We start from the raw sequence: 26,747 nt of genomic DNA on the forward strand, positions 1-26,747 counted from the left end.
AAAACAGAGTATACCGATAAGAACCATGGTTTATTTATTTGAAAGAGGGGAAAAAAGACTTCACTTGGATTAACTGCGTCAATCATTTCTTTCCCCAACAGGTCAAGGGTCTGATGCCCACAGCCCAGATTGAAATACAAATACTAGTCCTTTGTGTGAAGCATCAAGGATCACCAGAACTTTCAGTGCCATAGAATCTAGAATCTAAATTTCCATGGAGATAAAAAGACATGCAACTGGTAAACTGGATAATGCTTCTGAATTAATGAGAAACACCAGGTGCTATGTCAATGACATTTAAAACAACTCAATCACCATTTGGTACTTTATTTAAGAAGGGCTGTGAGCTGTGCAGAAGCCAAAAAACTCCAGGTTGGGGAGCTTAACATCAATGATTGCAAGGATTCTGACAGATGGATCTGCATTTGGAAAGATAATAAGTGATTAGGGATAATCAGCATGATTGTGCTTGGGAAAATTTCTCACAGGTTTGGCTTATTTTTGAAGAAATGACCAAGAAGATTGACAAGGACAGGGTGGTAGATGTTGTCCAAGCCAATTTTAGCATGGCTTCTGACAAGGTCCACACAGAAAGCTGGTCAGGAAGGTTATATCACAAGGAATCCAGAGTAAGCTGGCAAACTGGATGCAAAATTGACCTGGTGGAAGGAGACACAGTGGTAATGCAGATGATTTTGAGGTGCAACCAGTAGTGTCCTACAGGGATTAGTTCTGATCCCCCTGTAGTTTGTCACATACGTTGATTTGACCAGCAAGTTTGCAGATTATATCAAAATTGGTGATGTGCTGGACAGTGAAGGTTGTCTATAGCTGCCACAGCATATAGACCAACTGGGAAAGTGAGCAAAGGACTACCAGATGAAATTAAAGTTTAGACAAGTGCAGAGTGATATATTCTGGGATATTAAACCTTGGCAGGACATACAGAGTGATATAGAACAGAGAGACCTAGAGGTAAAATTACATAGTTCCCTAAAACTGGCACTGCAGGTAGACAAGATTGTGAAAGTGCGTTACATATTTGCTTTCGTCAGTTGGAGCACTGTGCACAAGAGTTTGGACATAATGTTATAGCTGGTCTGGTCTCTGTAACGGTAGAAGGATGTGATTAATATAGAGACAGCACAGAAATGACTCAAACATAGTGAGTAGGAACTGCTTTCTTGGTGCAAAGGAAGCTGAGAGATGACCTTAGAGAGGGCTGAAATTATGTGGGACATAAGATGAAAGGTTCCTCCTCCTTAGATTAGAGTACATCCTTGTGTGTGTGTATATATAAAAATAATGTAAGGGGTGAGACTTCAAGATAAAGATTAGCTCAATTTGTTATACACATATCAAAACATACATTGAAATAAGTCATTTGCGTCAACAACCAACACAGTCCGAGGACATGCTGGGGGCAGCCCACTAGTGTCACCATGCTTCTGGCCCTAACACAGGATGCCCACAACTTACAAATCCATGTGTCTTTGGAATCTGGGAGGAATCCAGAGCACTTGGAGGAAAGCCACATGGTCACAGAGGGAACACACTGTCATACTGTACAAACTCCTTACAGAGAGCAGCAGGAATTAAACCTGGGCTGTTGGCGCTGCACAATGTTACACTAACCATGACGCTACAGTGCCACCCACAAGGAGACCTAAAGGACAAGACAGACAGACACACACACACAGTGGTGGATATATGAAACAAGCCAGAGGAAGTGATAGAGGCAGGTAGAATTGAAACATTTGAGACACCTGGACAGATACACAGACAGGAAAGATTTAGATGGATGTGGCCCAAACTCATGCTCAGGCTGGTAGCTTAGTTGGCATGGGTAAACCGGCATGAAGGGCCTGTTTCCATGTAGTACAATTCTATAAATCAATGACTTAAGTTGATTAAATCACTTCATTTTCTGTCCTGCGGAAGTTTTGATTGCTAGGATAACAGGTTTGAGGAGAGTACAACTAGCTTGAGTCGATATTCAAGTTTAGAAGAATAGAAGGTGACCACATTGTATGACTATTCTTAGCTAGTTTAATACAGTCAATGCAATGGTCATGTTTCTCCTGATTGGGGCGTACAAAACCAGGGTTTAGTTTCACAGGTTGGTCATTCAGGACCAAGGAGAAATCTATTTAACCTGAAAGTGGTAAATTCTTTAACAGTAAGTGCTAAAGAAACTCAGTGGCTGAGTATACGCTGGAAAGAGGTTGATGGAGTTTCAAGATGTCAAGCAAATCTGATTAGTGCAAGAAAATGACACTGACCTTGGCTGTCATTTTATTGCATGCTGCAACAAACACAGGAGCTCAGTGGCTTACCCTGTCACTCATTTCTTGTACAAGTTACCAGACTAGTAACAGGAAGCTTGAACATGGAGAGAAGTTCAGATCCCACCAAGAATATAAGAAAAAGTAGCAGATTCAATAGCTCCACCGTGGACGGTTGTAAGCCTGGCTGAAAAAGGAGGAGGGCTGGGCCTGGGGCTAGCAACCCCATCTTGTAAAAACCTTGTGTACAGAAATGCCAACAGAAGCTCCAAAGATTTCATCCCTGGGAGAGGAATGAGAAAATGGGCTATATAGGGAGATAACTTGAAAGACAGGCTCAAAGAGGACTCTGGCAGCCAATGCCCCAGAAGGGGTGATGGACCTGAGGAGAAGAAGAAGCTATTGAGCCTTTCATCTATGCTCTATCGTTCAAGAGGACTATGGCTGAAATTTTACATTAGTGCTACTTTCTAGCAGTAAACACCATAATCTCCCTGTTCCCTTACAACCTAAAACAAAAGGTAGCTAGGGAGTATAATTTTAAGCTATTTCTTTTTAAAAATCTGTAATTACAAAATGCTAATGTTGATATTAGTTGCCATACAACTCCAAGGTTCTTACGAGATCTCATCTGCATCGTTATTGCTCTTCAAGGAAGTAAATTTGCCATTGTTACCATGCCAAGTCTATATCTGTTTCTGTACCCTTAACTGCAATGTTAAGTACACATTGCGGCTTACTCTTAATTGTCTTCTTGGTTCAGGAGAAATTACCATTTGATAGTATATTGTGGTCTTACCAGTGATATCCTTATCTGCGAACAAATAAATAAAAACTACAGGCAAAACAGGAATAACGTTTGCACTGCAATTGATGCCCTCATCATTCAGACCCTTCTCTTCAGATAAACAGCTGTACCAAAATTTTCCAGAGCACTATACTTACCTACATCATCTGAAAAGTGCAATGCTAGAACAGGAGCTTTACTGTCGTGATTATCCATCACCATGTCTTGTGCAAAATCTTGCAGGCCTACGAATAAAACATTGTATGAAGTAATGAGCAGAATCCAACTGTGCTGCCTGCCTGCACTCATAGCACACATTTCACACAACCTTCTGTGTTCTCAGCAAGTGCTAGCAGCAATCTTGGGAGACATCTGTCCTCCTTCTAATTTCCAACTTCAAAGAATCATACAGCAGAGGAAGCCAAGAATATCGTAGCTGTAATGACTCAAAAGTTCTTAACAACTCAACCCACTTGGTCTTTATGCCAATTTCTTCAAATCCACGTCTTATTATTTTTCCCATCAGTCGAAACAGTTACATTTTAAACACGCTTCAACACTTGTTAAATTTCCTCTTAACCCTGTCCAAGAGTTCCCCAGCTTTTCCAATCTCCCTCATTATTAGCGTTATGCATTCCTGGTATCACCACAGTAAAATTAACCTAAAATTAAGACTTCGAACTTCTACCAACTTTTAGTAGGACAAAATCCAAAATCAACACAGAAACCAATATACCAAGAGATGTTTCAAAGACTATCCCGCAGAGCAAAGAGTTAAACAAACAGAAGGTTTGAGGAAGTTTACAGCCTTGAAAGCTAAAAATGCACTAATTGCCAGGGAAGCAGAGGAAGCTACCTCATTAGATATATTTAAAACACAGTTACAGAGGTTTTTGTATAGCAGAAGCATTAAGGATTATGGGGAAAGGTAGTAGATGGAGCTGAGTCCGCAGCCAGATCTGCCATTATCTTAGTGAATGGGGGCAACAGGCTCGATGGACCACATGGCCCATTCCTGCTTCTATTTCTTCAGTTCTCATTACAGAAAGGCCAAGATCTCAGAGGGTTTTAGATCTGAAGGATGCTCTTGAAGCATAGCTATGGAGAATTTGAAAACAAGGCCAAATATGTCAAAACCAAGCAGTGTAATAGTAGTGACAACAGAAATTATTGAATGAAAGGATAAATGTGAACTATATAACTGATTTAGATGTTTACATGGAACATTTATTGGATAGGAGGTAATTATGGTGCACTGTAGAACAGTTGGAAATAGGTTTAGCTCAGCCTCAAACAGAAGTATTGTGTAGGAATGAAGAAAACAATTGCTTTGGTCCTCCAAGTGATTACAGGGAAGTAGTTTTGGTTCAATCAAAGACCCAATTAAAAAGAGGGGTAAATAGATGATGACGGGAAGCACGTCAGTGTACAGGTGGAATCTAACTTAATGTTTCAGAGGCATTGCCCAAAGGCAAGATTTAAGAAATAACTGGCAAGAACTGGTCATTGGCACACTTCAACGTTAATGGCACAGAACAGCAGGAGTTCCCAAAATTCAGTACTGCAATGTAATGTTCAAAGAGATTTTACTTCAGGACCATTATAAAATAGTTCAAGGAATTTCATACCCAGAGACACCATATAAAGAATTACAACCCACGCCTATTAAATCTGATATTCCATAAATTTATTTCAACTTTGGTTGGGGAAAGTTTGGTTAACCCCATGGTTACATCACACCAAGACCAGATAATAAAGCTAGCATTCAAAAAACTATGTTGTTGATGTTAGACTCAACCAAAGGAAGGAAATGTTACCTCTGCAGAGGAAGGACATAATGTCAAGAATTTTTAAATGAGGAAATCAGCTGGCTTTACTTGGAAAGTTACATGACCTGCTAATATTCTAAAATCACCACATTACCGTTTTGTAAGACAAGAGGTCCAGAGTCTCTCTTCTAGATCTGTATTGTAACAATCCCAATCAAATCACAATGTCCATTGTTCTGCACCAATCCCAAGTAAATACCAGATACTCTTATAAAAACCTAATTTGAAACTTTAACTAAAAATCCACTACTGTGGTCTTTAGCCTTTGATTTTCTTCTACTTCAAATCTACTTTTCCTCTTACAAGATACAACATTCCATACTTTAGTCATTTCCTGCAGCAAATCATTTCGGACCATGCCAACTTAATATTGAAATTGAAATAATTAAATATTCACTAACATTCAGGGCTCAAATCCAAGGTGACTTGGTAAAAAAGATTGAATTAACGAGTTTATGAGAAGTTAATAACAGAATCACAATAAACAAAATCACGTACTTGTGAAATAGCAGTTGTTGAATCAGATGGTAATAAAGATCGAAGGTACAGAAAAAGATTGAAAATCAGTGACATTTTCATTGAAAATTCAACACCTGCTTTCGGTCATACACTTAATTACCATTCCTATTATGTTCTGCATTGTCCTGCTGTTGCTTATTTAGATAGCTCATTGGTGATGCGTTTTTCAGCTCCAAAATAAAAGCACCAGTGGCATGAGGAGTGCACGTATTCATTCGGAAATCCTTGCGGCTACCCAGGATCTCTCCTCTTCGGCTATAATTCAGAGCAAACCAGCAGCATTAGGTTCCAAGGATTAAAACTGTTTCCTTCAATTCCTATTTCTGAATACCTTCTATTCCCTTGCTGCGTCCTTTGCTGGGATCCAACTCAATGGTCTCAAGTAGACCATTGTGATAAGTAAACATGACCCTCAAGCTAAAACCCAATCCTAAGCTTCACTTCCTCCAACATCTATTAGTTTGGATGCATCTTGGTTGCATGGACCAGTTGGGCTGAAGGGCTGTTTCCATAGTGTCTGACCCCTGAGACTCTAAAATCCATACTTACACTTCCATGGCAGGTCACCATTTGGGACACTTGTCCTGGCCTCCTCTTGCTGGCTTCCTGAAAACCTGAGCTGAGATCAGCACAGGAGATAGCACTCAACTTTTACTCCATCTGACTCAGTATATGAGTCAGGTAAGTGTTTATGGAATTGTATCAGCCTTAAGAGGCCACTGATAAAATACCTCTTCTGAACATTTCAATGTGAAACTATTCTGAATGTTGGAAACACTCTATTCATACTTCAGTGCCAGTAAATTAAGCAAATTAAGTCTGGGACTCAAATACTCCACAGTTCATGTACATATTTGTTGTAAATCCTCAAGCAATACCTTATTCAACTGACAGTCTCAGAAACATTTTAACTTGGCATCTCTATTTTTCTTGACAGCCAATTTATTATTAAGAGCAAACACATCACCCCAACAGCTGAGGTGATGATTCAACCGGAAGCTGTCCAAAATCTCTGCTGAGAGAAAGCAGCAAGGGAAGAAGGAAACCAAGCAAATAAGCAAGGCGTCCATGAGAGGGCAGAAGATGCATTCAATAAAAAGCAGTCATATCAGCCAAAGATGTTGGGCAGCACACTTCATACCTGAACAGTGGATTGTTCTTTTTTTCTATTTCTTCAGGTGGTACCAGTGCCAGTGGCGTTATTGGGATAATGCTCACAACCTTCAGCATTCAGAGAAAGCAAATGACAGTCAGAGCCAAATACAGATAACTGCTGCAAAATTCTGCAATGTTCCTGCATTTAAACACTAATTAAAAATACATCCAGGACTACACAAGACCACTTTTTTTTATATTTTACCATTCAGAACAAGTATTCTTACAATGAGTATCCCCATATAAATAGTTGACTGTCACAATTCAATTTTGATCTGCAAATGGTTTTCAGGTCAGCATACCCATGTTCTTTTCTCTCGTCATTAGTTCTATTATAGGCTGACTGTCATCAGGTCACTCAAGAGACTCCCACCCCACAAAAAGACACTGCTTCTAAAAAGAAAATCTACCTCCTGTGAAATCCCAGTCTATTGCAACCTTATATCGCTGCTTACCACGTTATTTAGAATTCAGTTTTGCTCAGCATTTCTTCAATTGCAGAACCATAATTGAGCACTCCATCTTTTAAGCAGAGATAAATTGTACATCCTATGTTCCATTGTTCACATGTTCATCCTGTTCTAAAGTTGCCACTGCTCTTTAAGGGGTTCACCATTGTGGCCTTGAATGTAATAGAACTTTGAGAGCGTAACCATGAAAGTGTAATAGACCATAAGACAAAGGAGCAGAAGTAGGCCATTTGGCCCATCGAGTCTGCTCCGCCATTTTATCATGAGCTGATCCATTTTATCCTATTTAGTCCCACTGCCCCGCCTTCTCACTATAACCTTTGATGCCCTGGCTACTCAGATACCTATCAATCTCTGCCTTAAATACACCCAATGACTTGGCCTCCACTGCTGCCCGTGGCAACAAATTCCATAGATTCACCACCCTCTGACTAAAAAAATTTTTTCGCATTTCTGTTCTGAAAGGGCGCCCTTCAATCCTGAAGTCATGCCCTCTCGTACTAGACTCCCCCATCATGGGAAACAACTTTGCCACATCCAATCTGTCCATGCCTTTCAACATTCGAAATGTTTCTATGAGGTCTCCCCTCATCTTTCTAAACTCCAAGGAATACAGTCCAAGAGCGGACAAACGTTCCTCATATGTTAACCCTCTCATTCCCGGAATCATTCTAGTGAATCTTCTCTGTACCCTCTCCAACGTCAGCACATCTTTTCTTAAATAAGGAGACCAAAACTGCCCACAGTACTCCAAGTGAGGTCTCACCAGCGCCTTATAGAGCTCAATACTACTGTGGGAACAGCAAAGTTAGATGAATACAGGTGTGGGACTCATGAAGAGTGGCAGGAAGTGATGGTGGGTTCTGATTCAGTGGTTTGAACTGGTGCTACATATTGGTTCACTTACTGCAGTCATTTATATCAGTGAAAAGAGTATAAAAGTATAGAGTGGCCAGGGGGTGGGGGCTTGGCAGTAGATTTTTTTTGGGCTTCACTAATGGGCTGGTCATGAACAGCATAGTGGATCGAAGGAATGAGAGATGTGCTGCAGTGAAAGGGGCCCCACACATACCAAGATTAGTATCTTAATGTTTGCTCTGCTTTGTCCTGATAAATGTACTTTTAAGTACTGTAGATAATTGGAATTTGTATCTTTCTGTCTATCTGAGCTGGCTCAGAGAACCTATCGTTGTAACAAAACAGCCGCACAAGTTATCAGGGAGTTAAGATGGCACATAATGTGTTGCCTTCATTAGTTGGGAGGTTGAGTTCAAGAGCTGTGCGGTAATGTTGCAGCTCTATAGAACTCTCTAAAAGGCCTGGACTGTGCTGTGACGTCCATGTTCTAAATCTGGGGCTAGGAGAAAAAGATGGTGTTCACAGATGAAATAACCAATAATGCCAAAATACTGTATAATCACAAATAAGGTTTACTTACAGGAGAATTGTCTTCCTTCTCCATATCAATGCTGTTTTTTGAGGGACACTCGATGTCATCTAGAGACAAAAACTGGAAAACAAGGATTTCTGCTGTTAATGACAAAAAAAAACATTAATTCCCAGTGTTTTAGTAGATGTACAACACTATGTCACATCAAGGAAGTAACTATTATGCTGAATTCCTGACCACAGACTAGATGGCACAGAACCACGCAACTCAGCACAGCTTAGCAGGGCAGTTAAATTTACAATGCTACTTTTAACCAATTCCCAAGAACATTATGTGTACATCTCAACTTTAAAAAGTAATTAATGCCACTATTTCAAGCTCTATTTATACATTTTGTACGTAATTATAGTATTCCCAGGTTAGTGTTCAGAACTGGAATCACCACTTTAGTCTCACATAAAGCTTCTCAATATAACAATTGCATCACTTGGACATTCTCAATTCAAAGTGTACAATGTAGGCCCTTCTTTAGGTTTGATTTAAGCATTCACTAGCAATAAATATTAATTTCAATATATTGTGCATCACAAGTCAGAATTTCTTACTTCCATTTCCGCATTCTGATTATCCAAAGAAATATCATGATCCGTACCACTTTCCCCAATAGATGCTGGCTTCTGATTCCGCCTAAAAGAGTGAAGGTAAAACAACATTTCAAGCAGGTTCTATAACAAGAATGTCATTACAATGACATTTTTGCTTCAAGAAAATGGAGACAGGAATTGACTTCATTTTATGATAGTTTGCAACTATTGTAAGTACATTACTGGATGCAAGGGTCCCAAAACAAAGGCCTCGTCTAGGTTCATCAGTCCCACAAAGTCACCAATTTGATTACTAGATGCAACTCTAAAACATCATTATAATCTGTTACCATGGGTAATCCTCCTGAAACAACATTACAGGTGTCCCCCGCTTTTCGAACGTTTGCTTTACGAAACCTCACTGTTACGAAAGACCTACATTAGTACCCTGTTTTTGCTAACAGAAGGTGTTTTCATTGTTACGAAAAAAGCAGCACGTGAAAAAAATCAGCGCGCAATAAAAGGCAGCGCGTGCCCCGAGCAGCCACTCTCCCCCGGATTCGGAACTGCAATCTCGCCGGCATTGCTTTAACACATGCCTGTGAGCAGCTGTTTGCAAGATGAGTTCTATGGTATCGGAAAAGCCTGAAAGAGCTCGTAAGGGTGTTACACTTAGCGTAAAACTAGACATAAGTGTTTTGATCGTGGTGAACGAAGTAAGGACTAAGTGAGTTTGGCTTGTGGAAGCTGACGAAGATGTTGTTGAAGAGGTTTTGGCATCCCATGACCAAGAACTGATAGATGAAGAGCTGATGCAATTGGAAGAGGAAAGGATAACAATCGAAACCGAATGAGTAATGATAAAGTACAACTTTAATTTTGAAAGGTTACGTAGGTTTAGGGGATATTTGCAAGATGGTTTGAGTGCTTACAAAGAACTGTATGATAGAAAAATGCACAAGGCTCAGCAGTCGAGCAAGGCCACATCAGCCACAGCAGACAACGAACCTCGACCTTTGACATCGAGGCAGGCAGTCAAAGGAGAAGATGAGCTAACTGCTCTAATGGAAACAGACAATGAGATGACACCCCAGTGTCCCACCACCCCAACACCCAGGCCGCGGACAGATACCGATTCGCGGAGAATGCAGCAGTAGCCGGGAGACACACAGAACATCTTTAAGAAAAAAGCCGAAATAAACATGCTAATTAATTAGGTGCCACCCGACACGTAATTGTCGGCCCAGATCACAGGCGCGCAATCGGCACTGATCTGGGCCAACAATTATGTGCCGGGTGGCACCTAATTAATTAGCATGTTTATTTCGGCTTTTTTCTTAAAGATGCGCTGTGTGCCTCCCGGCTACTGCTGCATGCTTTGCGGATCGGTACCGGTTCGCTGCCCGGAGGGTGGGGGCCACTGCACCACCCAAACTCCGATGACTCAGTCTATCATACCACCATCAGAGTGCTCCGCGCTTTCCCAATTCCAGTAAGCGATACTACACTGTACATACATTATTTCTACTTTATATCGGCTGTGTATTTTTACGTGTTATTTGATATGATTTGGCAGCTTCATAGCTTAAAGGTTACTGGAGAGCGCTTGCGCCGTGTTTTTGCTGACGGCGCTTGCATGAGATTTTCGCTACGGAGAACAGTTCAGGCAATGATTGTGGAAAAGTATTTCTACTTTATATAAGCTGTGTATTTATCATATCATTCATGCTTTTACTGTATGTTACTGTTATTTTACGTTTTATGCGTTATTTGGCATGATTTGGTAGGTTATTTTTGGGTCTGCGAACGCTCACAAAATTTTCCCATATAAATAAATGGTAATCACTTCTTCGCTTTACGACATTCCGGCTTACGAACCGTTTCATAGGAATGCTCTACCTTCAGATGGCGGGGGAAACCTGTACTTGATGTAGTATTTTTGTGCAATAGTGTTTATTTATATTAATACTCATGTATAATGGTTCAATATTCAGTGGTTGAATAGTTCCATTTTAATATCAGAGAAATAAACACAATGTACATCCTGAAATTCTTGTTCTTTGCAGACATCCACAAAAACAGAAGAGTACCCCAAAGAATGAGTGATGGTTAAAAACATTAGAACTAAAAGCCCCATCCCCCCATACTCCCCCCTCCCAAGCACAGGCAGAAGCAAAGCAGCGACCCTCACCCACCCCTTTCTGCAAAAAAAGCATCAGCACCCTCCACACACCAAGCATGCAATAGCAAAAACCCCAGTAAAGACCATGATTTGCAGAACAACAAAAAATAATCATTCACCCGACAATTCGACATACCAGTCTCTCTCTCCCTCCCCCCAATAGGAAAAAAAAAAGAGGTGTCCCCTTTCACAGTGAGAGGCAGACATAACAAAAATGGTTTGCTATTGCCTTCTTCTTGTCAATGCCTTTACAATGCTTTACCCATAGCCATTATTACTACTCTTCAGAGACTGTCTGCCTAGCATTAGTGATCGCATAACCAGGGCTTGTGATATGCACAAGTTGCTCATACGACCACCCACCACCTGCTCCCATGGCTTTACGTGACCTTGATCGGGGGTCAAAGCAGGTGCAATACCTTGCCCAAGGGTGACCTGCAGGCAGGCTAGCAGAGGGAAGGAGAACTTTACACCTGCTTTGGTAGAGAAGTATCTCCACCCCACCACCCTAAACAGGAGAATTAGGATAGAGTTGACAAGCATGTGAAAGCAAATAGGCTATATAAATAGGAAGATACTTAATGGGCTGAATTGCTTGCTAGCATGTCAGAAGAAAGTACAAGAACTGTGCAGTCCCTGACATAGCAATTACATCTCGTATAGAAATGCTCAATTTTTTTGAATGTAATATTTTATAACATACAAAGTAGATCGATATTAATTCATAACACATCCTTGGATACTCAGAAGAAAGCCCTTACATATATAGGGCCGTAAACATAACTTAATCCATGGACAATACTAGTTAATTAGTAAAAGGATTCTTTACTTTTTGTTGGATATGAGGTCCAGTGCTTGGTACACCAAAGAATACAGATACTCCACCTGCAAAGAGAGAGAAAAATTACTCACTTATTCTGTAGTACTGTCAATCCAATCAGGCCAGTCCATTGCAAGTCAAAAAATTCCTCAATGCTATCAGATAATTTTCTAGTTTTACCTTTGAGCTTTCCCCTTCAGCGTATTTCCTGACTAAGTATTCTTGGACCGAGAATGAACGAGTTAGTTTCTTGGAACTTTGCTCTCCAAATTTCCCTCTACAAAGCCAATCTACTTTGTGACCACCAAGCACCTATTTCCTAGTTTACCAACCTGAATCTCCATACCCGACTCTTCATCACTACTAATCCCCAGCCTTCAGCAACGCACACCTTTGCTGGATCCTCCAAATAATCCTACAACCTCTCCAAATTCACACGTGCGTTCATAGATGCTCCAAAAAACAAAAAAGCCAGCTGATGTCTTCATTCTCATAACTATTTTTCAGATCAAGATCTGCCTTGTACTCCCCAATGCCGGTATGGTCTCCTTCAGCGCACAAGGCTAGGATGAACTCACCTTCCTGCTGTAAATACATGCAGAACCCTGGATCAGCAGCGCAGCCTCTGCAAAGTTCATTGTTGTTTTCCCATCATCAAAGGAAATGCAGATCTGGTCCAACTAACAGGAGAGAGCGAGAGGAAAAGAGTAAAGTTATTGGCCTGATTATTGTGTAGCTGCAGCTATACAAACAAAAATCTGGAAACTAAATTGGGAGGTCCCAAGAAGAGAGAAGTGTTGAAACCAAGATATCCAAAAGGGCCATGGTCCATGCCGCATTGAATGGAACTGGATCATCCCAGATGTCTATCTTATGGAAAAGTGATATGGATAGTTATGAGAAAAAGCTAACATGTAGAATAATTTGCAGATTGTTTAGTCAAAAATGAGAAATATTATCAAATTGTTTGTATTCAACTTAAGGCTTGCTGCAAGACCACAATCTTAATCGAATAAAAAAATGAAACTTAACTGGTTGATTGGCACCATATCAATAACCCTATACATTTGTTTCCTTCAAAAGTGCAATTGCTATAGCGAGTACCTTTTAGAAAATAAAGCATATCCTAACCATGACTGCTTTGTTCCTCTCTTGCTGTTCATTTCCTCCGACATCCAAAACATTTGCTAATTAGCTGCTGTAAATTGCTCCTAATATTGCTGAATGGCAAGACCATCAGGGGAGTTAGTAAGCACATGAGATAGAACAGGTTACAGAGAAAGAATTGAGAAAATGGGATTGATACGAGTTGGCAAAGACTGCATGGGCTGAATGGTCTCCTGCTATGTCGTGATAAATATTAAATCTGACTGATCTCTACCAACAAAGACAAGGGTAGCATGGGAACATCACTTGCAAGTTTCTCTGCAAGATGCACATTGAAAACACGCTAACTCCTTGTTATTTGCTGACTTGCCATTAGTGCATCCACAGATTAGCAAAATTGTGATTGGAAATGCGAGGCATCCAGATGTGTACCTGGAGCCAGTGTCAGGAACAAAAGCAGATTTACATATGAGCTGATATTTACATAGAAGTTATAATCTTGGAGGGGTTGATCATTGAATCCTTAGTGTAATCATTTTTGGCCTGAGTGATATTGATACCAGTGCTTTTATCGTTGTTCTTTGTAAGTTTATGATAAATAATGAAGACTTCCATGTATATTGTTGGTCCATCATTGCTGAAGGGTCTAAACTCAATCTTTGTGAGTACGTTCACCAGAAGGCTGCAGCAGCTCAAGATGACTCATCACCACATTCTCAAGGACACTTGAGGATGAACAATAAAGCAGAACCCAAAATGGATTTATTTTTAATGACATGATCTCATTACTTTGGTGTAGGAACCTAGGTTACAATCTGATATTTGTACCCACAGCTGTTTAAATAAGATAACACTTAGTTTAACCTTGTATGCAATACTTTTGGTCCTAGTCTGAGTAGCTCGATTCTATACTGCATATCAGTTGTGGCTCACTTGGTACCACCCTTGGCCAAATCAGATTCCAAGCTCAAACCCCATTCCAGAGGCACTCTATGAATACCCTCATCAAAAAAACTGCAACACTTCAAGCTGCAGTGTAGTAATAAGGGGGCATAATAATTTTTAGAAACCTTTTTTTAGTTTTGACATTTTAAAACAGATCATTGCTGCACATAGAAGCATATGTGCCAACAAGCTGTTTTGTTTGCTTTAACATGAGAGTGACTACATGTTAAAAATATTTGGCTGCTGAAGAGTTTGAAAGAATAAACAACTACATAATTATTGTTAATGTTCAAATCTGTAGATTTAGAGAAACTGAGATTAAATTGAGTAAAGCAGACTTAATCACAGAAGCAGTAAACCAAATAAATCTTATCGAATATAGAAATGCTTCATCACCACTCCAAGTTAAACAATTAATAGTACAGTCCAGACAGGAGCAACCCCTTTGGCCCATAATGTTGTGCCAAACCTATTACATTAGCAATCAAATGGCCAAATAGTCTAATCGCTTCTGTCAGCACAATGCCCATGCTTCCACCACCACACAAGGCAGCACATTGCAGGCACCTAGCATTGTGTAAAAAAAAAGCACTTGCCTCTCACCTTAAATGCATGCCCTCTACTTTTAGGCATTTCAACCCTGGAAAAAATAACAATGGCTGCCTACTCTATCCATGGACTGGCCAGCGGTGTAGTGGCATCAGCACTGGACTTCGAGGCAGATGCTTCCCAGGTTGAATTCAGCCGGGTCCCAACAGGGCAGCAGCAGTATCTGTGCAGAAGAAAGGCCTAGCAATCTACTTCTATATCCTGCCTCAAAAGTCCTGTGGACAAATATACTATCCATAGGATCACAAGTCGAAGACAACGACTCGACAACAACTCTATCTATGCATCTCAATCTTATAGACCTCTATTAAATCTCATCACAGCTTCCACCACTCTACAGAAGTTTGTTCAAACTCTCCTTAAAGCACATGCCCTCTAATCCAAGCAGCACCCTAGTAAACCTTTTCTGCACAATCTCCAAAGCCTCAACATCCTTCCGATAAAGGGGTGACCAGAACCGAAAGCAAGACTCCACAAACAAGAGAAAATCTGCAGATGCTGGAAATCCAAGCAACACACACAAAACAGTGCAGGAACTCAGCAGGCCAGACAGCATCTACAGAAAAGAGTAAACAGTCAACATTTCGGGCCAAGACCCTTCATCAGAGTAAGGAGGTGGGGGGAGGGAAGAAACACAGGTGATGGGGGTGGGGCAAAGAGTGAGGTAAAGAGCTGGGAAGTTGGTGAAGGAGGTACAGGGTTGGAGAAGGGGAAATCTGATAGGAGAGGAGAGAAGGCCATGGAAGAAAGAAAAGGGGAAGGAGCACCAGTAGGAGATGATGGGCAGTTAAGGAGATAATGTGAGAGGAGGAAATGGGAATGGGGAATGATTGGGGGGGAGCGGGGAATTAACAGAAGTTTGACAATCGACATTCATGCCATCAGGTTGGAGGCTACCCAGAAAGAATATAGGGAGTTGCTTCTCCAACCAAAGTGTATCCTCAGTGCAAAAATAGAGGAAGCCGTGGACTACATGTCAGAATGGAAATGAGGAGTGCAATTAAAATGGGTGGCCACTGGGAGATCCCACTTTTTCTGGTGTACGAAACAAAGGTGCTTGGCAAAGTGGTCTCCCAATCTATGTCGGGTCTCACCAATATACAGGAGGCTAACCGGGAGCACCGGATACAGGAGATGACCTCAAGAGACTCATAGATAAAGAGTCACTTCAGCTGAGAGGACTAAATGGTGGTGAGGGAGGAGGTGTGGAAGCAGGTGCAGCACTTGCTCCACTTGCAAGGATAAGTGCCAGGAGGGAGATCAGTGGGAGAGACGAATGGACAAGTGAGTCACGTAGTGAGCGACCCCTGCGGAAAGTGCAAAGTGGGGCGGGGGAGAAGATGTGCTTGGTGGGAGGATCCCGTTGGAGATGGCAAAAGTTATAGAGAATTATGTGTTGGATGCTTTGGCTGGAGGGGTAGTAGAGGACAAGAGGAACCCTAACCCTGGTGGGTAGTGGGGTGGTGGGAGGATAGGGTGATGACACATCAGTAAGTTATGGACTTGGACACCAAGATCCCTCTGCACATCAATACCATTAAGGGTTTCACCGTTAACAATGTACATTTGCATTTGATTTCCCAAACTGCAACACTTCACATTTAGCTTGGTTAAATTCCATCTACCACTTCTTTTCCTCATCTATAAATGATCTATATCCTTCTATGATATTCTGTATCCTTTTGCAGTCTTCTACACTAGTGGTCGCCAACCAATCAATTGCGATCAACCAGTTGATCTTTGAGACTTTCCCAGTAGATTCCGAAAAAAATGAAAAATAAATACACAAATATATTATGCCTGATAAACCTTTTGATGCAAAAGCAAATTTTACCCCTAGAGCACATATGTGAATTGTTTTTAACCCACACTTAGTTGCTTTCCCTGATTATTGTGTTTCTCTTTTTCCACTGCCCAGCGCCGTGCGTCACGTGTGCTATCATGTGACTATTGCCGCTGTCTGACAAATTTCCATGGAGCGTGGGAGAGCTTTGTTTATCTTAAACATAAACAAACAACGGGCAAACTGTCTAATGGTGAAAGAAAAGAACACGTGTGGGTAAAAATGACTCCCTAATGCATTCATGACTTAACTAAAATTTGGTCAACTTTAATCAGTTTTGACTCTATTATGCTGCTATTTATATTACGTCAGTTATGCAAAAGTTTGATCAGTTGTACTGCTCTTTCTTTCAAATTTTTTGCCTTTGATAGCGTGAATTCATGTTTATCATTTTGGGTAGTGTGCTAGTAAATTGCATTAATTTTAGTTTTTACTGAAAAGTTAGCGCCTCTCTCTCTCTCTCCTTTGATTTAGCTGTTGTATTTTTTTCAGCGTAGATTGTGCTGCATCGAAGTGACCAATTAGATTAGATTAGATAGACTGTCGCAAATATCAATATACGGCACTCGCTGGTGATATCCTGCAAGGTAGCTAGCGAGCACAACGGAGGCTCCACGAAAGAAGGCAAAACGTACAAATTCCATCCAGAATGGGAAGAGGAATTTATATTTACCTTGGTGAAAGACAAGTGTGTATGCATGTTGTGCCACCAAACACAAGGACTGACTAAAAGAAGGAATCTGGAGCGGCACCACAACACCAACCACCAGAAATTTAAAGACACCTACCCCCCGAAGAGCGTAATCCGTGCCAGGAAAGTCGAGGAGCTGAAATCGGGTTGAAGGCCCAGCAATCGTTTTTTACAAAACATGCTGCTCAAAGTAAGGCTGCTATTGACGCATCATTTCGTGTAAGTAATGAAATAATGAAACTTAGAATTAAAGGTATGAAGTATTGTAATATTCTTAAAGAATGACAGCTATGGCCTGTTTGATATGCTAGTTACAGTGTTTACTTGTTTGAATTAATTTGAAAGTTTGACAAAAGCATTTTATGCAAAATTCAAATACAATTAGCCCAAATAAAAGGCCTCAAGTTGGAAGTACAATCTGAGCTGTTTTTTCTCTAAACGATTTAGTAGGTCGATCTTGCCTTTCACTAAGGCCAAGGTAGGGGATCTTGGGCTTAAAAAGGTTGGCGACCACTATTCAAAACAACACTAATCTTCGTATTGTCTGCAAACTAATTAACCCACAGTTCTACATTTTCATTTAGGCCAGAATTCCTAATTCAGATCCCTGCAGAACACCACCGGTCACAGACCTCCAGCCAGATTAAGTTCCATCGACCACTACTTTCTGTCTTCAATGGGCAAATCAATTCCGAATCCAAACAGCCAACTTATGTGGATCCCATGCATCTTAATCATCTAGACGAGCTTCCTATGACGGACCTTGTCAACCACCTTGCTGTTCCAGTAGGCCTACATTATCAGCCCCATTTTAACCTCTTACTTATTCAATTCTTCAATCTCTGAACTTCCTTCCTTGCATTTTGCTACCTAGTTATTTCTTGTTAACATGTGATAATTCCCTCCAAAGAGATGTTCAGTCCGTGCCTGTGTTTTTTTTTCCTTTCCTGATCAGCCCCATTTCTGTCTGCTCCTGCCCCACTGACTTGTGTCTGCATACCTCGACCCCATTTTGTCCCCCTTGGTTCAGTCCTTCTTACCTAAATCTGTGACACTTCACATGCTCTCCATTATCTCAGACGCTTTCAGTCCCTTGGGCCCGATCACTTCATTTTTGCTATGAACATCCAGTCCCTGGTTCTCACCCTCAATGATCTGTTTTAGTGCCTCCCACTTTCACCAAACCAAAGGTATAACCATGGACACTTACATGGGCCCCAGCTATGCCTGCCCTTTCATCAGCTACATGGAGCAACTCATATTCCAACGCTACACAGGTAACCCAACCCAAATCTTTCTCTGCTGCTACATTGATGTTTGCAATAGCACTAATTCCTGTACCCATTCTGAGTTCACCCATCTCATCAAGTTTGCCTCCATCTTCTACTTTGCCCTCAAATTTACTTGGTTCATCTCTGACACCTCTCTCGCCCCTTTCTCAATTTCTCTATTGCCAGAGATATAGATTATCTACCAACATGTTTTAAAAACCTACAGACTCTCAGTATCTTCACAATACCATTTCCCACCCTGTCACTTGTAAAGATGCTATTCCCTTCTCCCACTTAAGTTTCAAATTTATTTATCAAATGTACACCTAAACATACACTCAATTAGGTAGTGGAAGGAGAGGAGAAGATGGCAGTGCGCACAGCCGCTCCGAAATGATATTGGTATTTGTTAAGTAGGTACACAATCCTGATTTGATGGAGACAGACGTGAGAAGCATGGAGGAACATCCGGAGAAACTTCTGAAATGCCTGCTTCGCTGCCGCTGCTACTGTGCAATCCAGAATCTCCGGAGGGGATGGCCCCAAATCCTCGGCTTTGCCTATTGCTGGGGCTGGGGTTGAAGCGCTCAGCAGAGATGGTGCTCGGTGCTCGGTGTCGGAGAGCTGGTCGGAGGCTCGGACTTTTCGGACGGACTCAAGAGTCGGCTGTGGTCGGGTGCTTCCAGGGTGCTGCATCTGCAAGTTTGCGGCGCTAGAGGTTCATAGCAGGGAGAGTTTTTCTTCCTTCTACCGTCTGCGTGAGATGATACGACTTTCGAGAGACTTTGAGACTTTTTTTTTTACTGTGCCCATCGCCTGTTCTTTATCAAATTATGGTATTGCTTTGCACTGTTGTAACCATATGTTATAATTATGTGCTTTTAATCAGTTTTTTTAGTCTTGGTTTGTCTTGTGTTTCTGTGATATCATACTGGAGGAACATGGTATCATTTCTTGAGTTAGTCCTGACGAAGGGTCTCAGCCAGAAACGTCGACTGTACCTCTTCCTAGAGATGCTGCCTGGCCTCCTGCGTTCACCAGCAACTTTGATGTGTGTTGCTATCATTTCTTAATGCAAGTATTACTAAATGACAATAAAAGAGGACTGCGTGTCCTCATAAACTAATCTAATTACATAATTTGCATTAACAATCAAAACGTCAGGATGTGCTGGGAGCAGCCCGCAAGTCTCACCACACATCCCACAATGTTTAGCAGAACACCACCACAAAACAGAACACAACAAGAAACAAACAACAGCAGCAAATAAGCCACTTTCCTCCCTCCCATGAACTCCAGGCTTCACAGAACACAAGCAACAACAGCAAAAACAAACCTCATTCCTCCCTCTAACCCATACACAGACACTCCTCCAATGCCAGGACAGGCAGACTCAAGTACCCAGCCTCCAGTGGACTCAGTTTTTCCATCTTCGCCACACTTGTTCTCAGATGAGGCTTTTCCTTCTGGAATAACTGAGATGCCTTTTTTTCCCTTTCCAAAGACAAGGTTTCCCAATCACCCTCTAGCTTCTTACCTCACCCTCCCCTGGTCTCACCTTTTAACTGCCAGCTTGCTCTCCTTCCCCTCCGCCTTAAACTGGCTCCCGCCTCCTTCCTTTCCAACCCTGATGTAAGATCTCAGTCAGAAACACCGACCGTTTAGGTAAATCCTCAAACCTTGCACCCAGGAGGCAACACATCATCCTAGTGTCTCTTTTGCAACCACAGAAACTCCTGCCTATTTCCCTGACTATCAAGTCTCTTATCAGTATTCTGATTTTGTCCTTCACTGCTAGGCCTCAGAGTTAAGCGCTGCATTGCTACTGAATATTCTGTTAGTAACTTAATAATAAACTAATAGACAGGTACATAAAAGCAAAAAAAAAAGAAAAGCTAAAGGAACTGTGATGTTGAAGAAGAAAATAACTGAGGTATCCTGTTCCAGAACACGAAACTTTCTGAGATATTTTAAAAAAACACACCTCTTCCAAATACTCCTCCAGTTGAGCTGCTACATCAATCTCCCAGTTCTTTGTCAGCTCTCTGATCGGCTGAAGAAGATGTGCAAATCGTGATTCAACATCCTCCATCTTCATCTCAAACAAAATCCCATGGATGACGAATTTAAAAATCTTCAGGTCAGAATATCTGTGGAGAGAAAGAGAATTCAGAAATGAGTAGGGAATGCCTGAAGAAAGTATGTTTGTTATGTGTCACGTCATATGACTTAGGCAATCATGCTCTTTGCATGACCATGATAGTACTTGGCAAATGTTTCTACAGAATTGGTTTGCCATTATCTTCTGGGCAGTGTCTTTACAAGACAGGTGACCCCAGACATTATCTTCAGAGTGTGTCTGCCTGGCATCAGTGGTCACATAACCAGGACTTCTGATGTGCACCAGCTGTTCAAATGACCATCCACCACCTGCTCCTATGGCTTGAGGTGACCTGGCTGACACACAGGCTAGTAGAGTGAAGGAGCACTTTACAGCTCCTTTGGCAGAGACACATCTACACCTTGCCATTCAAATTAGAAGGGAGGAAGACCTTAAATCTGAAAGAAACTTGCATCAGGGACCGGCAAGATATCTTTGACATTACTTTAGATGATAAGTACTTATTAAGCTGAAATTAGTACTTAATGCAACAGGAATAATAGTGGCGCATAGACGTGAAAAAGTATTGGCATTCTATGGACAATAACACATTTTTAAAAAAATTACAGAAAGCTATCAGTTTAAGTTGCAACCAGTGTCCTAAACACATACATTAACCATGGCAAACAGGTAGAATAAAAATCTTAAAAGGTAAGTAATTTACCAACTCTGCCGTGGACGGTGTCAAGCCTGACTGCGAAAGGTCCTGGGCATGGGGTTAGTAACCCCATCTGGTAAAATCCCAGAGCTACAGAACCACCAACAGAAGCTCCAAAGATCTCATCCCTGGGAGAGGATGGATCTTCAAAGATGGGCTGCACCTGGGGACAACCTGAAAGACCGTTCCAGGTTAGCGAAGTCAGGTCAGGCGGCATCCGTGGAAATGATCAGTCAACGTTTCGGGCCAGAACCCTTCGTCAGGGCTGTAGAGGGAAGGGGCAGAGGCCCTATAAAGAAGGTGGGGGGAGGGTGGGAAGGAGAAGGCTGGTAGGTTCCAGGTGAAAAACCAGTAAGGGGAAAGATAAAGGGGTGGGGGAGGGGAAAGGCAGGAAAGGTGAAGAAGGAATAGGGGAAAACACAATGGGTAGTAGGAGGAGGTGGAACCATGAGGGAGGTGATAGGCGGCTGGGAGAGGGGGCAGAGTGACATAGAGATAGAGGACAGGAGGGGGAGGGAATTACCGGAAGTTGGAGGATTCTATGTTCACACCAAGGGGCTGGAGACTACCTAGACGGTATATGAGGTGTTGCTCCTCCAATCTGAGTTTAGCCTCATCATGGCAGTAGAGGAGGCCATGTATGGACATATCTGAATGGGAGTGGGAAGCAGAGTTGAAGTGGGTGGCTACTGGGAGATCCTGTCTGTTGTAGTGGACGGAGCGGAGGTGCTCGACGAAGCGGTCCCCCAATCTGCATCAGGTTTCACCCACGTAGAGGAGGCCACACCGGGAGCACCGGATGCAATAGATGACCCCAACAGACTCACAAGTGAAGTGTTGCCTCACTTGGAAGGACTGTCTGGGGCCCTGAATGGTGGCAAGAGAGGAAGTGTAGGGACAGGTGTAGCACTTGCGCTTACAGGGATAAGTGCCGGGTGGGAGATCTGTGGGGAGGGACATATGGATCAGTGAGTCGCAGAGGGACCGATCCCTGCGGAAAGTGGAGAGGGAAAGATGTGCTTAGTGGTGGGGTCCTGTTGAAGAGGACCCCACCACTAAGCACATCTTTCCCTCTCCGCTTTCCGCAGGGATCGGTCCTTCCCCACGGATCTCCTACCCGGCACTTATCCCTGTAAGTGCAAGTGCTACACCTGTCCCTACACCTCCTCTCTTGCCACCATTCAGGGCCCCAGACAGTCCTTCCAAGTGAGGTAACACTTCACTTGTGAGTCTGTTGGGGTCATCTATTGCATCCAGTGCTCCCGGTGCGGCCTCCTCTACATTGGTGAAACCCAACGCAGATTTGGGGACCGCATCATCGAGCACCTCCGCTCTGTCCACCACAGCAGACAGGATCTCCCAGTAGCCACCCACTTCAACTCTGCTTCTCACTCCCATTCAGATATGTCCATACATGGCCACCTCTACTGCCACGATGAGGCTAAACTCAGGTTGGAGGAGCAACATCTCGTATACCGTCCAGGTAGGCTCCAGCCCCTTGGTATGAACATAGAATTCTCCAGCTTCCAGTAATTCCCTCTCCCTCCCCCTCCCTTCCTCTATCCCTATTTCACTCTGCCCCCTCCCCCAGCTGCCTACCACCTCCCTCATGGTTCCACCTCCTTCTACTACCCATTGTGTTTTCCCCTATTCCTTCTTCAACTTTCCTGCCTATCACCTCCCTGCCTCCCCTCCCCCACCCCTTTGTCTTTCCCTTTACTGGTTTTTCACCTGGAACCTACCAGCTTTCTCCTTCCCACCCTCCCCCCGCCTTCTTTATAGGGCCTCTGCCCCTTCCCTCTACAGTCCTGACGGAGGGTTCCGGCCCGAAACCTTGACCGATCTTTTCCACGGATGCTGCCTGACCTGCTGAGTTCCTCCAGCGTGTTGTGAGTGTTGCTTTGACGCCAGCATCTGCAGAATATTTTGTGTCCAGGTTGGAGAACACTGCCGCTAGCGGGGCGGGGGGGGGGGGGGGGGGGGGGAATGCCCCATTAGAGGTCATGGGTTTAAGAAAATAGGTGAGAAATATTGAAAGTTAAGCAAAACAGAAACAATAGAAAACAATTAGCCTCTGTGGGTTAAAAACATGTTTGTTTTGATGGACGACTTTTAAAAAAATAAGGGCAGAGCCACAGGCAGAGGGAGTCAGACAGTAAACCACAGGTAGAAAGATGGGGACATGTACGGAATGAAAATATCGGCAAAGAGTCCACACACAGCTATGTGGAGTCAAAACTTCAGAGGCAGAGAAACAGACCCAGGCGTCCTGTTGGCCACAGAACTGAGAAAGGTAGAAAAGCACTGACGGGTACAGGCGCAGAACCCACCCTCATGTCCCACTCTGCCGGACATATTACTGGGTAACAGAGACCGGAGAAAGACAGGGACAAGCGGGTGGAAGCGCTCACCTGGGCGGAAAGGATTCCGTTATGTCCGCAGCTGCCAGGCCGCCACCATTTTTTTTTGTTTTTTCCCGCGCGATCGCCGATCGGAGTGCGCACGCGCAGACTCCAGACCCGACCACTCGGCAGCCGGCTGACACGAAAACAGCGTGGGCGTTACTTGCCGCCGGGTTAACCGCTGTATATTGGAGACTCTTGACAGCCAGGGAAACATTCAGTCGTTGAACGGACTGGTGGACCTCACCGTCCGCGATCAAACTCCGGCAAAGACATCCCTCCACCCCCCCCCGTCGATCTGATGGTAGAGTCCACGGTAAAGGCGGAACTTGCGGTTCGGAACAGCCCATTATAGGAAGAGGGGGGTAAATCTGAGAGTTTGTTAAAAAGGCAGCAAAATTGAGACCTGTTGTAAAAGCGGTTATTTATTTCCACATGTCACTGATTAACAGCTCACGTTACGCCTAATCATCGTGGCCTTCCTGGCGGCATTGCGGACGGCCTCCCCCACCCGCTCCGGGATCCCGCGGCCCGGCCCGGCCCGGCCTGGCCTGGCCTGACACGACACGCCATCCTCTGCCTCGATGGCGGCGACTCGGCTGCCGCGTGTTGCCTTCCTCTGGGGCGTTGCTGCCGTCTACCTCTGCGCCTTCGCCTCGCTCTATGTGCAGGTCCCAGGTAACGGGCCGCCGGGCCGCGGAACCGCGGGAAGGCTCCGGCTGGGCGGTGGTGTCGGTGCGAAGGAGTGGCTGGGGCGCGGGCTGGTGGGGCAGGGGGATAGTAAAGGGGACGGAGCGAGCGGCTTTCACGGGCTTGCTGGAGAGCAGGACTGTGCAAGAGTTGTTGTGGCTGCAGGATAATGGGCGTAATTGATGTGACAGGTTGTTGCAACAACAATTGTTCAGTGAGATTGGTCTAGTGCAAGAGACTGGTGTCACGGCGAGGTGATACAAGGACCAGAATGACAGCACGACAGCGCAGTTGACACCTGTGCAGCCCCATACCAAAGATTGGTACATCTGCTGGATGTAGGAAAGGGTTGGCAGAACCGCGAGATATGAATTAACAGTGGCATGTTGTGGACTGTTGACGTAACAGGGTAACGGAAAGGTTTCATATTATTGCTGTGGAATTGTACTAAGGTGTGCAGAGATAGCAGGTTGGAGTAAGCTCGTGTGAGGTTGGTACAATGCAAAGGAGCTAGTATGACCACAGGAAAAAGTAAGTTCTAAATGACAGCAAGGTAATGCTAGGGCTAATTTAACTACAGAATAGTGTAAGTGATTGCTGTGACAGTGGTTGGAGGAAGGGTTTGGACAACACAAGAGAATATATCAACTGGTCTAACTGACAAGGTGCTATAAGACAACGGGAAATCAGAAGGGCCTGAGGTGATAGAGGGATTGTGGAAAGGGTGGTATAATAGTGCAGGGGACAATCTCATCAGAGCATTGTTAAGAGTGGTGTGGCAGTGGGTATTGCAAATACTGATGCTTATAAACCCCTGGCATGACAGTAGGATCATGCAAGTACCATTTGACAGCATCAGAACATAAGGGGCTGGCCTGACTGGGATAATAAAAGTTCACAGTCTTCCTGTGGCACAGACTATGCACTGGATTTGTGAGATTAAAGTAATGCAGGGCATTCGTGCAAATGTGGAATTGTGTAAAACTGCTATAACTGAAGTTGTCTATAAGTAGTTTGTATGACTATGTAATCATGCAATTAGTTTGTGCTATAGGGTCAGAATCAGTTTTATTATCATTAACATGCTGTGAAATTTCTTGTTTTGGACCTTTCTGAAATGTGATGACTGATATAGGGGGAAAAGCTGTTCCTTAACCAATGAGTGTGGGACTTTAGGCTCCTATACCTCCTCTCTGATGGTAATAATGAGATGAGGGCATGTCCCAGCTGGTGAGGGTGCTTCTCGAGGCACCATCTTTTCCGGATGTCTGCTGCTGAGGAGGCTTGTGCCTGTGATGGATCTGGCTGAGCCTCTGTCAATCCTACGTATTGGAGCCTCCACAGTAGGTGATGATGTACTCATCACAATATTCTCCATGGTACTTCTGTAGAAATTTGCTAGAGTCTTTGGTGACATACCAAACCTCACACTCATAGTGATGTTTAGCCATTGACGTCGCATCCATGCCATGGGCCCAGGATAGATCCCCTGAGGTGTTGTTGCCCAGGAACGTGAAGCTGCTCACTCTTTCAGTCACTGACCTTGCAATGAGAATTGATGTGTTTTCTCATGATTTCCCCTTCCTGAAGTCCACAATCTATTCCTTGGTTTTGCTAATGTTTAGTGCAAGGTTGTTGTGACATCACTCAACCAGGCCGTCTCTCTCACTCCTTTACACCACGTCGTCACCATAAGACATAGGAGAAAAATGAGGCCATTTGGCCTGTCGAAAGTAATCACTATTTGTTCAGAGTTAATTTATTTCCCCCTCAACCCCAATTTTCCACCTTCTCTCTATAACCTATGACGTCACTACTAATCAAAAACCTATTAACTTCTGTTTCATATACCCAATGACTTGGCCAACATACTGAACGTGATTCTGCCAACAACAATGGTATCTTCAGCATATTGATAAATGGCATTCGAGCTATGCCTAGTCATGAGAGAGTGGAACAGTGCTGTGCCTGTCTTGGTTTCAGTGAGAAGGAAATGTGATTACTAATCTATGCTGATTGTGGTCTGCCAATGAGGAAGTCAAGGATCCAGTTGCAGAGAGAGATTCAGAGGCCTAGATTTTAAAGCTTTTTGAATCATACTGAGAGGATGGTTGGTGTTGAATGCCGAGCTGTAATCGATGAACAGCAGTCTCATGTATGTATTGCTGTTGTCCAGTTGTTGCAAATTGCAGCAGGTCCAGGTCCATTCTTGGGCAGTTATTAATTCTAGCCGTGACCAACCTCTCAAAGCACTTCATAATAGATGTGAATGCCACTGGGCGATAGTCATTGAGGTAGCTTAGCTCTTCTTGGATACTGGTATGATGGATGCCCTTTTGAAATGGATAC

At 43.2% G+C, this 26,747-nt stretch overlaps 2 protein-coding genes across 3 annotated transcripts in view; one reads left to right on the top strand and one right to left on the bottom strand.

The window, feature by feature from the left end:
* The window catches only part of ncaph2 (non-SMC condensin II complex, subunit H2), a 57,212-nt gene extending 33,259 nt beyond the window's left edge, over window positions 1-23,953 (bottom strand). Inside the window, exons 1-9 of one of the 2 annotated variants that reach the window (XM_072241366.1) lie at window positions 23,718-23,953; window positions 20,472-20,637; window positions 12,600-12,701; window positions 12,031-12,086; window positions 9,041-9,122; window positions 8,484-8,555; window positions 6,562-6,641; window positions 5,521-5,675; window positions 3,231-3,317 (exon numbers count right to left, since the gene is read on the bottom strand). In XM_072241366.1, coding sequence (XP_072097467.1) covers window positions 3,231-3,317; window positions 5,521-5,675; window positions 6,562-6,641; window positions 8,484-8,555; window positions 9,041-9,122; window positions 12,031-12,086; window positions 12,600-12,701; window positions 20,472-20,585 — 748 coding nt within the window. In that variant the 5' untranslated portion in view covers window positions 20,586-20,637; window positions 23,718-23,953. Of the gene's footprint in view, window positions 1-3,230; window positions 3,318-5,520; window positions 5,676-6,561; window positions 6,642-8,483; window positions 8,556-9,040; window positions 9,123-12,030; window positions 12,087-12,599; window positions 12,702-20,471; window positions 20,638-21,312; window positions 21,423-23,717 lie in introns of those variants that run through there. The other variant, XM_072241367.1, reaches the window with a different exon arrangement.
* The window catches only part of lmf2a (lipase maturation factor 2a), a 33,855-nt gene continuing 30,941 nt past the window's right edge, over window positions 23,834-26,747 (top strand). Inside the window, exon 1 of the mRNA XM_072241365.1 lies at window positions 23,834-24,386. Coding sequence (XP_072097466.1) covers window positions 24,293-24,386 — 94 coding nt within the window. The 5' untranslated portion in view covers window positions 23,834-24,292. The remainder of the gene's footprint in view (window positions 24,387-26,747) is intronic.

This window comes from Mobula birostris, chromosome 23 (assembly GCF_030028105.1).
Source record: "Mobula birostris isolate sMobBir1 chromosome 23, sMobBir1.hap1, whole genome shotgun sequence".
NCBI classification, from domain to species: domain Eukaryota; kingdom Metazoa; phylum Chordata; class Chondrichthyes; order Myliobatiformes; family Myliobatidae; genus Mobula; species Mobula birostris.